General features: G+C 40.1%; 1 protein-coding gene across 2 annotated transcripts; it reads left to right on the top strand.

Annotated features, from left to right (window-relative positions):
- The first annotated feature begins 1150 nt into the window (after positions 1–1150).
- On the top strand, positions 1151–14038 carry LOC307046654 (transmembrane protease serine 11D). Of its 2 annotated transcripts, none has more exons than XM_079693138.1 (10): positions 1151–4304; positions 6123–6769; positions 9470–9565; positions 9860–9979; positions 10267–10432; positions 11241–11419; positions 12364–12459; positions 12963–13105; positions 13285–13440; positions 13940–14038. In XM_079693138.1, exons 2-10 carry the CDS (start codon positions 6271–6273, stop codon positions 13952–13954), a joined length of 1470 nt encoding a protein of 489 aa, XP_079549264.1. In that variant the 5' UTR covers positions 1151–4304; positions 6123–6270; the 3' UTR covers positions 13955–14038. The 2 variants fall into 2 exon arrangements, with proteins under 2 accessions (XP_079549264.1, XP_079549263.1); XM_079693137.1 differs by lacking the exon at positions 1151–4304 and adding an exon at positions 4345–5642.
- The last annotated feature ends 1299 nt before the right edge of the window (positions 14039–15337 follow it).

The following is a 15337-nucleotide window of genomic DNA, read 5'->3' on the forward strand; positions in this document are numbered from 1 at the left end:
CTATATTCATCCCAAATGTTTTCTTACCTTAGATGCTCGGTATACATTTGAAGTTGAGTAACGTAAAATAAAGAAATATACACATCTCAAAAGAGTGCAATCATAAATGAAGCGCCACCAGCTACAAACTAAAAGCTAATTTACTGATGTTTATTTATAGGATTGTGAGGTGCATCTGACCCCCTACTACTTAGATGTAGTAACAATATATGAATATATATACAGTCTATGGTAAAAACGCACTAAGAGCAGTTGGTATTCAGATCCAACTCCACATACACACACAGGATTTCAGATGAGCCTTCTTAAAGCCTACGTCAATATGGTGGGAACATTTCACCATTGGCTTTCCCCCTGTTTATACTGAGATTTGAAGATGGAGAGTTTGTGTTTGTACATATCCAAAAGTTTGAAGGAAGTTTCAAAGATTATTTGGCCCCTTTTCTCCTTAAACATCTTTTAAAAAATCATGCCTCAAAACACAACTTGTGTTAATTGTATTGCTCTTGTTTGTACTGTGAAACCTATCAATGATATCGATTGGATTTCAGAAAGGCAGTCTGTGGTACAAAGGAATAGTTTAACATCTGGGGAAATGTGCTTTTCTTCGAGTGAAATAAGTAGACCACTATTATATATGAAAAACAAATATGAAGCCAGGAGATGCTCGGCTTACGTTCTCATCAAGTCTCTAAAAAGGGTAACATTTAGCTTTTCCCTCTTTGAAGGTATCTGGAAACATCTGCCATTACAGAAATATAGAGGTATGTCTAGGTGACGGATGTGAAACGATTTGAATAAACCTACAACTTGTGTCATTGCATTAATTGTCATCAGCCAAATGCTACAGTTAAAAAATATTTCAAGTGCCAGAAAAGTTGGACTGCTGCAGGAAAGGATATCAAAGTTAAGTGAAGTGTCTGACGGCTCCCTGACAGTAACACCTCTGTCCTGTCAGTAAACTTCTTTTAAGTTCACCTTCGGGGTTAATGTGGGAAAGCTGAACCACAGCCACTCCTCCCCCTTCCTGAGTTATAATATAAGCAGAGGAAGCTGCAGAGCTGTGTGTATCTGAGGTGTCAGACCCTTGCGAGTTGCCTGTCACCCTGATTGAAGTAAACAAGGTCTCTGACACCAATATGGGAGCAAATGAAGGCTGCTCGCTTTATTTATTCATTCATTCAGTCAGTGTCGTGTTCATATGGAGAGGGAGCAACTCCATCCCCGCGTTATAAACAACAAGCAATCAAATCTCATTTTTAAAACTTCAGCGGAGGGATGTTTGTGGAACTATATTATAGACGGTACCGTCCTGCATGAAAACAAACACATTTGACATAGTGAACAACAGCACATGGTTTAGCATGAGTGAAAACACAGAGATTGCATTTAAAGTAGAAAACTGACATTTTACACAGCTAAATATATTGTTTACAATACAGGACTTTTACAAAAGAGAAAGCTAGAAGTAAGATAAGGTTAGTTTGTAACAATGTTTCAGTTGGAGACATGTTTGTTTGCTGTTGTTGTGTTATTTTTCTCCTGTGGTATGTTTTTATACTTGGTGATCTAATTTGCATAACACCTTGTACATTGTTGTTCCTCAGAGGGTGAACGATTCTGATTCTGATGATCCTCTGCCTTTTCCTACACAATCATACGTTTATATTTGTCATTTTAAAGGAAGTTTATCACTAATCTTTGTGTGAATTGCCAAGACGTGTGGTTCAAACATTCATGTCCCCCTCAAGGATCGGACCCCCTTTAACTTTTTCTCACATGCCATTTGCAGGTCAAACTGTTGTCTTTTGTCTCTTTGATTCATTCATTCCAAGACACGTGTCCACAATAACGTATTAATACTTTCCCCATAAGTCTTAGCTGTACTTTTGTCTGGTGCCATGAAGCAAATGTTAGCACGCTAACACAGAAAGCTAAGACTGTGAACATAGTCAAAAATAAACCGTTGACCATAAAACCATCATTATCGTTAGCATGTCTAACTTCTTCATTTTGTACAATGTTTTTTGTTGGTTCTTATATTGATTCAATCAATCAATCAATGTTTATTTATATAGCCCAATATCACAAATGCAGAGCTCTCAAGTTTTGAACAGAGTTCAGAGTGAGATTTTGGCAGCGGTGTTTGGTACTCCAACTTCTGGCTCCCCTCAAAGTGAAGGCCCATGAAGCCCCCTGTACCGCGAATGTCAACGGGGGGGAGGGGGGAGGGGGGCTGCTAGTGGAGTATGAAGCCCTCTGTATCGCTAGTGGAGTGCACGCGTCTCAAACAACCCTAATTTGTTTACAAAATTGCGGCGCGACTTTGTGGGCGGTACCCTGGAAAGAAATCTCTGCGTGAGAAATACAAAGTGTGGCGTGTGAGCGTGTGAATGGAGTGAAATGCGTGTGTCTCACGCCACATGAGTGAAACTTGAGAGCTCTGCAAATGTTACATTTGTCTCAGTGGACTTCACAGTGTGTACAGAATATCAGTATGACAATACGAAACCCTCTGTCCTTTGACCCTCACATCGTACAAGGAAAAACTTCCCTAGAAAACCCCACAGTTTAAAGGGAAACATGGGAGAAACCTCAGGGAGAGCAACAGAGGAGGGATCCCTCTCCCAGGACGGACAGACGTGCAATAGATGCCGTGTGTAAATCGAAGAGTTAATACATTTACGACATAGGTAGACCAAATGTTTGGAAATGCATGTGTCTATAGTCTATAATAAGAAGATGAATCCACGAGGATGTCAACAATCCTGTGGGAGCCATCAGGGAAGTAGTAGTCTGGCAGGACCGCAGAGACAGGTTCAGCCACGACTCGAAGTCCAGGACTCAGATCCAGTGCTCAGGATAGAGGATCCAGGACAAACGACCACAGCAACAGGATTAGCCTCGACTCAGGATCCCGGCGTATATATGGACACAAAAAAAGAGATTTGGGGGAAACTGGGTTAATCGTAACATGAGAGTACACAGGTACAAACAGCCAGAAAGACGGAGTAAGGTGCCCCCCCCAACAGTCCAAGCCTATACACAAGTTATTGAGCCGTTTCCGCTCTACATCCTGAACTCCTCCCTTCGATGCAATGCACTTCCGTTTTGGCGGACTGGGTTTGTTTTGCTAGCTAGCTCCGTTGTGCCGACAAAGCACTGATATCGCAGAGACAAAGAGGATATAACAATTACAACATGAAGAAAAGTGGTTCGGGAACTACGTGTGCGGTAGTTGGTTGCAATCACTCGAGAAAGCACCTGAACGAGTGGTTAGATAGAGAGTGCTACGATCACAAACCAGCACCCAGCCATGTTGTTCATTAAATACAGATAAACACAACAAATACTGCATGCATTGTATTTTTTAATATTATATATGAATATTTTCATAGTGATGTAATTGTGTGGGCTGCTTTTATATTTTAATTTGTAATACCTGTTAGGATTAAACATGTGATCTTTCTTGTTGAAGCCATTTCTTTAGTTTCCTCTCAACAATTAATTAATTCAGTGTTATTTATGTACAGTATGAGCTTAATATGAATGATGAACTGTGTTAAAAGAAATTGTAGCACTCTAAGGAACATATGAAATGCAATAATGCAATAACAGTGCAATAATGAAATTAAATTACATCAAACTTTATTTTCACTCAAACAGTACAGGCACATATGATATATTGCACAGCATAAAGAGATCATGTAAATTGTGCATTATGTAAACAACAGACAACTGTTGGCTCCTGTGGGCATGACCTAAATAAGGCAGTTTATTTTGGTTTTATGCTGGGCCACGTCGTCATGTTATCCTCCCAGTTTTGCACTGAATTCGGGTGGGGGAGAGTAACGCCATCTCCAGTCAAAGAAGTAGAATCGTGTTCCCAAGCTAGCATCACTGTTAGCATCGAAATCGCTGTGTTTACACCAGTGCCCGTCTGACTGTTTACATCGGTTTACACCGACAGACGCTGTGCAAAAGACTTCCGGCGGAAATGAAGTGCATTTGTGTAGTGTCATGGCGCTACCCGTGTTTTGGCGCGTAAACTTGTCTATAGCAGCTAAACTAACGTGTCTTCATACATGCACTCCCTTAGGATAGGTTGAGGGAAAAGGATAGCAAGTAAGAAGTAGGAAACAGAGGTGGAGAGGCACACACAGGGAAAAAGGTCCCCATTGGAACCTGAATTTGTCAGAGGTAGGAGTGGATCAGTGACTGCGTTCCACACTCCCCAGCCGGGCTAGGCGTTCTCTGCAACCTGCTGCCCTCTAATAAACCTCGAGAGATCATAGAGGGGAAACGTTTGGATAAAGTTTTAAAAATAAGATCTACGTTTTTAGGATTTAAGTGAAAGAGTAAGAACTAAAATGTATAGGTGAAGAGGCACAACGTGTCTACGTCAATGCACTCTTATTCAATTATTTTATTTTATCACTATAAGCTTTATCAAAAAGGAAGGTCTGAAGCGTACTCTTAAAAACGGAAAAAAGGCTGTTTAAAATGTGTTCGGTAGGCTATATACAGTAGAATGAGATTTTGGTTGTATTTGTATTTAGTTTGTGACACTTCACCTTACTGTTTGTTGCATTTCTTTGCCATACAGTATTATTGTTTATGTTTTGTTTTTTTGTTGCTTTATGAGAAATACTGTTATTTTATTTTGTAAATGATATTTTTTGCCCCATGATCTCCATACCGAAGAAGCAGTGACATGTGCGTCAACAGGTGATGCAGTCATATCTCCTTCGCCATGTTTGATCTCTGAAATGAACTTCTAAGTGTAACCTATAATAAGATGCTGAGTAACACTGCGACTTGGGTTCCTTATTACAGCCGGCACCTCACACTGACTGAGGCTGTAACATGATAAGAAGAACAAAATACTCCGGACTGGACACACACACACACACACACACACACACACACACACACACACACACACACACACACACACACTCATACACCCAATTACGCCTTCTTAGATTCATAATAGGGCCATGATTATTGGATACATATCTTTCAACTGAGAAATTCAACTCCTTGACTCTGTGAATGTGTGTCTGTCCGTGCTGCCATTATGTCCCTCAGTACTTGTGAGTGGAAACAACTCATTGGCCTGGTGTACATTACCCTCTGTTATTAAACTCTGACCAAGCCCATAATTATCCCCATGCATATTTCATAGACCCCCGATGACAAGAGTGCAAGTATCCGTTACTGACCCGACTGCTTTAGCCTCGCCTGCTCTGACCAGAGGAGCATGATTAAGTGAGAGAGGGAAGAAGAGTAGATTGGAAGAGGAAGATGATGAAGGGGGTGACAAAGACGGGATTAAGTGGTAACTGAAGAGAGGAGGAGGAGAGCGGTTGAATCACAAGAAAAGAGGTGCCACACTGCCGAAACTCGTGCTATCTGGAGATGATGGATTCACTGTAACGGAGCACTTATCTTTGGATAAAAGATGCACCAGAGCAAGCAGTCGTATTCTGTGTTTTGTCACTGACGGTGTGGCAGTGATGCATTTCTTATCCCTACTATATAAAGCCAGTTTAATAACTGTGGAGGACACACACTCGGATGAAAAACCCAACGCATACTAATGAGGTTGACACGTGCAAATCTGTACGGCTGACATTCAGGTGAGAGCGCTTGAAACATGTTAATAATACACGGATGAGATGTACATACGTGATGGAAGGTGTATTTTACTGAACATTGTGTGAAGATGTCCTTTCTTGGCGTTATTTCAAATCGATGGACGTTAAAACTGCCTTTGTAAATAGCTCATAATTCTTAGGAGAGTACTTTTGGTGGCCTTATTTTACACTTCCTTTGCTTTTAGATTAATTTCTTCCTCAGAGAATTTTTTTTATCATTTGGACATTTTCGTAGTCTTTTGGGAAATACATTTTTATTACGCCTCACAATTTAACCCAGTTTAATCACATAGAACAAATCTGACATTTGCTTGAACAGAAGCCTCTCACAAAAAAAGTTTTGAGTAATACGAGATAATAATATGAATTTATAAAAGGTCTAGTCTAATATCAGTGCTCTCATCATCAAATTAATCACATAATCATTATTCAAAGCTCATGATCTGTTTGTGTTTCTTGCAGTTGTCTACAGGAGAGGAGGTTTCAGGTCTTCTTCCCGTGTCCCTCCCCTCAGCTCACCCATGCCTGAAATCCATCAGATCTTATCCAGACGGACACATGTGAACTGCTAATCCGACCTCACAAGCTAAACACTATCACGCCAAAGAAAATGAACCCGGACTTTAAACAGACCGAACATTTCATGACAGCAAACATCGACTTCACAAGTATGGATTTTGAGGTCCAAACAACCAGCACCAGCTTTTCTGAAGCCCAGCAACCAGTTGTTGCTTCCATCTATCTACCCCTTGAGCTCTGGGCATCAACTTCTTTTCAAAGTCCGACAAGTCATGAAGTATTGAGTGTTTCGTCTCTGGTCCCTTCTACAGTCCTCACACTCCTGCCTCAGTTTGAGCCCTCAGTTCGGGGAAACTTATATCCAGAGCTTCCATCTTTTGATGAGGTAACATCAGAGCCTCAGCTTCCAGGAACTTCATCTTCTCTGTCTGGTTCCTCAGAGGCCACAGATCAGAAAACCGTGCCCTCACCACTTCCTTGTAGTGATAATTCCCAGGAAGTTGAGCTGAGGAAGCCATCAGATGCAGGACCAGTGGAGGAGGGATCATTAGGACTCATTTTACCCAAAGATCTTACTGATGAAGAGCAAGGTATGTTAACAATCAAGAGTTTAATGTGGAGTCCTTATGAGGCCAAATATGGCTTCGAAACAACACCATCCAAACCCTTTGAAAATTGAATTCAATATTTGGCGCAAGACTTCACAGCCTACTATAATTCAACTGTCTGTGCTCCTCAATTCACCCACGTTCTCTTAATCTGCATTGCCAGTTCTCCAAAGTTGTCAAAAACACCTTTGCTCTATTTTCCGTTACGGTCTTATTGATACAGTTTCGGCTGTATACGCTTTATTTTCAAACACTACATGACTTACAAGCAAGATAAATCATTGCTAGGCTCCCCATTGTTTCCATTGTGCATTCCCTTCTGGAAACATTTACAATTTCTTCTTTTAAGAGGTTTTTCAGCCACTCCAAAGAATGCACCCTTGACCTATGTTTCTGGCTCCAATTCCCCCCTTCTTTTTCAGAGTGGTTACTTGTCAGCTTTTAGAAGAGATAACTACAAAAGCATTTCTCAGAGTTCACAAAAACAGTGCTGAGAGAGCTGTTTATAGCCTCAGTAACAACATCATAATGTGTGAGAAGGCTTGTGTGCAATCAATCGTATTGCCATTCGTCTTCAAAATGTCCTTTGATATTATTGGTCACAGTATAAAGGACTCTCATTTATTGAACCCTCCTAGATTGGATCGGATTACATTTTACAAAAAAACAAACACATTTGATTATCTGATGGTGAAAGTGTTGCATCATTTTCCCAGATATTGATTACCCCCCTCTGGTGTATCCAATCCAGAGGTCGCGTTAACCGAATATATTCCTTCTATGACGGAATTCTTTTGACAATGACGGAAAAATCTGAAAGCAGTCCGTCATTTTGCCGGATTAGAACAAACTCAGAACAGCGCCAAAGTTTCCCCGCAGCAGGACTCCGGTGTTATGCCCTTATGTCGTTTCCAGACCTAACCATTCCGTACAAATCATTGAAATGTCTGGGAGTTCCTGCTTTACGCTGTGGCGCGCTCCCGCGAGGTGCAGTGGGCATGCACAACACGGCATAAGTTAACACCGGCGCTAATATTTCACCCCCCCCCCCCTCCCCCCTCCCCCCTCCCCGTTGACAGTTCACGAGTGTGCTCTTCCACCGCCCCCCCCCCCCGTAATAGTCCCTCGATGCAAGAATAATTGTCTTGCAATTGTACCTTTAGATTGGAAAGGACACATGCAATTAATTAAAGCAGAGCAGCAAGTTCTATGTTCGTCTTTAAACTCTGTTCTCATCCAATCTGTTAATTGCTTCATGATTTTTAATGAAGAATGTAATGCTTTAATCACATAGTTTCTTATTTGTCTCGGCTTGAGGCACAGAGTGAAGGATAGCTCATCAGCCTATCCTCTATCTTAGTGTTTGTCTACCTTTATTTAGTTTAGTACATTATTATACTCATATTATACAATGTGTCACAGTTTAGATGGAGCGTGAAAATGATATGAGTTATACAAGGAAAATATATATGGTCGAAGACGCATACCTTGCAGAGTTCACGATTGGCTCACCTTAGCATTTGTCACAACATCATACCCGCTGCCGAGACGCTTTTCTAGTGGGAGTTTGTACATTACGCCAACGCTCTTATGCTCGAGGGGGGCTGTCAGTCAAGCATAACATTGATTTCAACACTCCTTACCTACAGGGCTTTGCATGCAGCTCATGCTTTACCTCATTATGATATGCTCTGTCCTCAATTCAACCACGTCCTCTTGACGGAGACTTTTCAAGATCAAGCTTTTAATTGCGACCCTTTGGAAGATTGTGTCTAAACGCTGGACTGATCGGCTCAGTCTGTTCTTTCAAAAATGTTTTCATCAAATGTCTCAGTCTGTTGTTTTGAGAAGTTACTTACAACAAACCTTTTCTATTAGGTGTTTCATTTTCTCTTAGTTGTTGTTATTAATACAGTTCATTGTGTGCGCTTTATAAGTTAATGTTAACCCTCTATTAGCAGGAACTGTTCCAAATTATACAATTATTTAAAGTGCCTATATTTAATTAGGAAACTCTGCCTCTCCCCTTGGCTTTATGGAGTGTCAACTCATTGTCTGATCAATACATGTACTTAACAGATACTTCTTCTAGGAGTTGGTAGAGACAATACTTTATATTTCATTGCTGCAAAACACATTTCTGAATCAAAAACCCATCCTTGATTGAGCAGCATGTTTGGAAATAAATAGAGTTTCAAGGTTACGACTTACGAGCACAAGTCTTTCAAGGATTCTACGGTTTTATTTGTCATCTGCATAATAGCAACAGACATGTTTTGGCAATCAAAAATCTCAAGTCCCAGGCTCCTCCAACAATGCAACAAGCAATACGCTTAACATATAAAAGAAAAATACTCAACATAGTGCCATTAAAACCTTAATTTGTTAAATGGTTTCTGCTTGACAATCTTTGTTTTAGAAATAAACAAAATTACACAATTTTCTTGAAGCTTGTGGAGTTTATTTTCATTTAAAGCTACACACACAGAATCAGCACTTTTGAAACAGGGCTGAAACAGAGCGGATTATGGGATGCTACAATGCATGATCTGTTTGGTATTTTGAGCCGAACACTTCAGAGACATGTCTTGTATATATCTGAGACCTATAATACATTGTTGAAAAAGAGTATTATAGGGGACCTTTAAAGATTTATCTCTTTGTCCATTTATCTTTTTGCAGATTCAGCGCCTCAAGCCTGTTCGTCTCGTGAGCTTCTACTGATCGTGATCTTCCCCATCATCATCATCAAACTGGTCATCACCTCTGCTCTCTTAGGTAACGTACTTCAAATTAAATAATGAGAAAATATGGGTTGAATGTGCCAGTTAATGTGTCCTCTTGGAAGCACTATCTTGAAAATTGAAATTATTTATTGGAAAAACAATCCAAAAAAAATGCTTAGTCCATACATTGTGTCTTTATTTATAGACTCAGAGGTCATTTAAAATGTGGACAGGGAATGTATTTAATGGGAGTTTTGATAATTGGAGATCTGGGACAGTTTAATGATATCATGTCCAGGATACCTTTTCTTATCATGTCACTGTTGATCTTCTCTCTTGAAATCAGTCAAGTTCCTGGTGTTAAGTGAACCGCCTCCTCTCTGTGGCTTAAAAGGAAACTGCAGTGTCCCAACTCAGCCTTATCTGTCTAAGAATCCAGTGAACCAGACAGATGACATCACTGCAGGTACAAAATAATATATATTACACTGATTAAATGCTGTGGGGATTATAGTTTTAACGACATTCTTTATCCTCTGCAAATACATCTTGGACAGGAGATAATTGCACATTTGTCAGCTTTTTGGCATTTATGTCCATTGTTTTATTAGTCTTATTATGGAAGGGGCATTCCTGCAATATTACTATAGTAATTCACTATAGTAGATTAATATGCTTCTGCTGAATTCAATGCTGGGAACATTACATCTTTGGCTCTTTTCAAAGTGCATACATCCATTATTTTCTTCCTAGATTGCACCGTTCTGGTCAGTGATGGCCGGCGTATTGTTGGGGGGGCGTTGGCGGTCAAGGAAAAGTGGGTGTGGCAGGTCAGCATGCAATGGAGAGGAAAACACGTCTGTGGAGGGGCCATCGTCTCCCCTCGCTGGGTCATCACTGCAGCTCACTGCTTTGTTGAGTAAGAGGTGGACATGGGACGGTGGTAGGAGAGATTGGGAAGCTCAGCGTTAGGTATCCAGGTGGTGCTACATCCTGTCTGCACGTACAGTCCTCAGTAAAGAGGAATCAATTCAAGACCAAATTAGTCAAGCCCAATTGAATTAGAAAATTCTCGTCCAATCAAGTAAACCGCATGTGCAAGAGACGGGCATTTCAATTCCCCACCAGTGAATTTTGCACAATTGGCACCAAGAATAGAGTGGTTTAATCATTGCAGTGCTTTCTGCAGGGGATTTCATTTAATTGGGAAAATCCATGCTCAGGCATTAAAAGCACCAGTTCAAATCGTTGGTAGTTCATTAAAATGTTTGTACGGAAGCAAGTGCAAAGAATGGACAGCAACTTCGATTAACATGGCTGTAATTGGCAGTTATAAAAAGTAAATCCCATATATATTGTATTAATATTTAAAGCAAAATTCATTCATCCATCCATTAGTTGTCAACTGTCAATTTTTCGGCCAATTATTTCTGTAATTAATGAATTGGCCTTAATTATTTTATGGAAATATTAAAAGAAATTAGGAATGACAAAAACATAATAGTGTTTTGGGCTCACTCCCTGTGTGCCAATATCACAAACAACAAGAAAGGGATGATTTCATTTGTTTGTATTGGACAACTGCCAACAACAACCAGTGGTATCAAGACCAGAGAAAAACAGCACAATATCTCCCAGTATAAAGACATAAATCGATCGTTGCACACTGGGGACACTTTATTTGACCTCAGAATAAGAACGTCCATGTCTTTGTCCTTTTTCTGCAGGAACAACATGCTGGAAGTGTCTGACTGGCTGGTGGTGGTGGACACAGTCAGCATCGCAGACGTCTCTCTGGGGGAACGTTACAGAGCTCTGCAGGTTCTTTATCACCCTCGGTTCAACAAATTGAACAACGACTATGACGTGGGCCTGCTGCGCACCATCACTGACATGGACATGAGAGGTGAGAGAAGAAGACTTCTAATGTAGGTAGCGCAAAAACACACCATGTTTGTATCTCTCAAATTCTGTAGGCAACATGTCTAAAATAGGCCTTGTTGGCAAGAAATGTTTAAATTCATATAATGTCTTGAATTTATGTTATAAGCCAAATTAGGCAGTTAAGGCTGCTGAAGTGCTATACCCTTTAATAATCTGACTTTAAGGCTCAGAGTACTCCGTTTATTGCATGCTGTATTGGGTATTAACATTCTTTTTTTTAAATAAATACAATTACAATTAAGGTAGAGTACCTCACCAACTTCCTTAAGATAGCTAGTTTCTTCTAAAATAATCTACCATAAAAAACCTACTGTATGTTAAGGCTATCATTGAAAGAATTATCTACTCATGTTATTGTTTGCTAATTGTTTTCACCTTTAAATGGATGTGGCCTGAAAATGTGCACTACCTCGTGGTGGCATGTGCTCACATCACTTTGTTTCGCCATCAATACATCTAGCTAAATACAACATTACATTTTACAGTAATTTGACAAGTCACCGGTTTTTTTAAGTAAAAATTCTTCAAAAGGAATCTTGATACTAGTTAAATTGAACATTTAAACTTCCACAAACTATCTTTATACAGGTTTCAAATGAAAGTGAATTTAAAACACATAAATACAACCAATCTATGTTGATAAATAATTTGCAACACTATTTGTGTGTTACGAAATATTGTACAGTCCAGCTAGCAATACTAACAGTATAACACTTTTTAAAGCCCAGTTTAAAACAGTTGCTGTAATAATATGACATACTTTTAAAAATATAAAGAGACGTTTTACAGGGAATTGAGATGATATGGGTCAACAACCGCCATACAAGTGATAACCTTTGTATCTTTATTACTTTCCTTATAAATCTGAGATTATGTAACACTCTGATAACTGTGTGTTGTTTGCAGCTGGGGTGCGACCGGTCTGTTTACCCAGTCCGAGCGAGTCCTTTCCTCCTGGAGCGGCCTGTTGGATCACAGGCTGGGGATATATTCATGAGGGAGGTGTGTGAGTGACACTGACATGAACATTGTGGTTGTGCTTTTTTGTTTATTTTCACTGTAATAACTTACTACTATCAACATATACTCTCAACTGACACCCTATGGGACAGTTGTAGGCACTGATGAAGCTCAGCGACTTAAATTAGTTATCTTTAGTTAGCAGGGCAAACAAAAGTACCATGTGGGGGAAATGTGGTCAAAAGCCACTTTAGATGCAGTTTCCTTCTTGCGACGAGAAGTTTTGATAAAAATATTCTTGAGAAGAAAGTTGTATTTAAATGATGACATAATTAGAAAAGCAGACTTCATTCTTGCAATTTCCTTCTGGCATTTGAACGCTTGAAGCAGCTTTGTTAATGAGCGCGCTGCTAGCTGGCTAGTCTGTTTGAATAATTATCCAGAAATAATAGACATTTTCTTTGCCTCCCTTTGTTTTACAAACTCACACCACAGTCACTGCCTAATGTTTAATAACTATTTCTCTTCTTTCTGCTCTCTGTCAGGCTTTGTGTCAGATGAGCTAAGGCAGGCACAGGTCAAAGTCATAGCTCAACCGGTCTGTTCCCACCCGAGCGCCTATGGTAATTACCTAACTCCTCGGATGATTTGTGCTGGCACCATGGACGGAGGAGTGGACTCCTGTCAGGTACTTACCCTGTGGATAACATATCCATATAAACCTAGAGAAAAACAGGTTGATGAAGAACATCTTTAACTTTACAATACATCGCCCGAACTTGCACCACTTCATACGCTATTTAATGTGCAAGCATTGTTCAAACTTAATCGTAAAATGTCGGATAAATGGTTATGTCCTGTTTGAAGGGGGACAGTGGTGGGCCCCTGGTGTGTGAGACAGCCAGTGGGGACTGGAGGCTGGCAGGCGTGGTGAGCTGGGGAGAGGGCTGCGGACGACGCAACAAACCAGGCGTCTACAGCAGAGTAACCCAACTGATCCCCTGGGTTAAAGGACATATAGAGGTACTGTGTAAAGTGATGTCTCTCACTGTATAAATGTGTCCTGTCAGTCAGACTTTGTTAAATGATTGTATAATTTAGTTAAAGCTGTGTCAAATAGATTTGATTTTTAATGTGCGGCTCTCAGTTTTCATATAAAGCACATCAGCCTGGAAAACAATGTTTAACAAGCAACATTTATTGTTTTATGTTGACCCATGAAGTCAGGATGGAGAGCAATTTAAATATTTATCACCTTGTAACTCTTTGGAGTGTCATTTAAACAATAAAACCATATATTTTATGTGCTCATCAATGATAGTTTGATGCTCAAGTGGCAAAAGAAAAAAAGTTTCCTTCGTAACAAATAACGAGACTGTCAATAAACAAACAGTAAATACACGTATTCACCCAGTAAGGCATATACAGAGAGAGGCAGAAGGTACACAATTTCTTTATGGCAATATATAAAACTATATTTTAGGTTGATGCTGCATTTTCACTTCTCTATTTGTTGCCACAGGACAAACCAGAATAATTGGAGGAGACCACGGCAGCCATTACCGACACCTCATAGAAACCGGACTATTATAACTTGCAATAAAAAAACAAATCTCCTGTATCACTTTGATTATTTGGAATGATAAAAATTACAAACAAAACAATGATATTCTGGTAATATGCTTAGAACATTTCCCACTCAGTACTGATCTTTTCCATAATGCTTTAACAAACAATCAACACCTTTAAGGGATCCTTACAAAAAAATTGTTTATTTGTAATATGTTTATAACAACAACAAAAGACAACTATGCATCAAGGTCATGTAATTTATTTATCATTTCCACAACAATTACAGTTGTATGCAATGAGAATCCTGGATTTGAGGATGATGATGATAATCTACAGAAAAAAATATTGCTGATTCTCTGTCTGTTACTTTAGATGAAAATAAGGAGCCACTCCCCACGCCCCTCTGAGAGATAATTGGTTAAAAAGAACACAATGGTGCTCTAGGACAGGGGTTCCCAAAATGGGGGTCGCGAGATGATTACAAAATAAAAATGGAAAATAAAAAATAATAGAAATTAAAGCTGCGAGCAGCGTTGAGCGGGTCTTCGACGCTCCGCAGGCTGTTGTCCGCACGTCGACGTCAGGCAGATGTCTCGAGGACTCGGCCGTTGGCAAACGTGGGAAGTTTCAGGCCGATCGGACAACGTACACAGGAGTTACAGCAGTATCACAAACATTGTGTTTGATGGGGAGTGATCTGTCGCCATGGCAACGGAATTTGATGACACCCTATAATACGCCTAGATGTGTTGAGGGCTGCATCGTTATCAAACCTGTGAAGTTTTGGGCCGTTTGGAGCAAGTTAACTGGAGTTATGAGAGAACCGTGTTTCACGGCGACCATTTAGTTACCATAGCAACGACATTTGACGAAATCTCAAAACTGACACATATATGTCTCGAGGGGTTGACCGTTAGCACACATGCGAAATTTGAACACTTTTTGAACATTTAAACAGGAGTTTGAGCAATATCGTGCTTAACGGCGAGGGATGCGTTGCCATGGCAACAGCTTTTGAGGAAAACTCACTATTGTCACATTGAGGTGTTGAGGGCCGGACCATTAACTGTGATCTGAAGTCTGGTGCCGTTTGGACCATTTTCCATTGAGTTAAGACAACATTGGGTTTTATGGAGGGGGATGCGTTGCCATGGAAACGGCAAATGATGACATCCCATAATTGGCATAGAGCTGTTTAGGGTCTGACCATCACCCATCATATGAAGTCTGGTGGCGTTTGGACGATTTTCCATTGAGTTAACAGAACATCGTGTTTTTTGGCGAGGGATTCGTTGCCATGGAAACGGCATACGATGAGATCTCAGATTTCATGTAGAGCTGTTGAGGC

This window comes from Notothenia rossii (genome assembly GCF_949606895.1).
Source record: "Notothenia rossii genome assembly, chromosome: 7".
Lineage (NCBI taxonomy): Eukaryota > Metazoa > Chordata > Actinopteri > Perciformes > Nototheniidae > Notothenia > Notothenia rossii.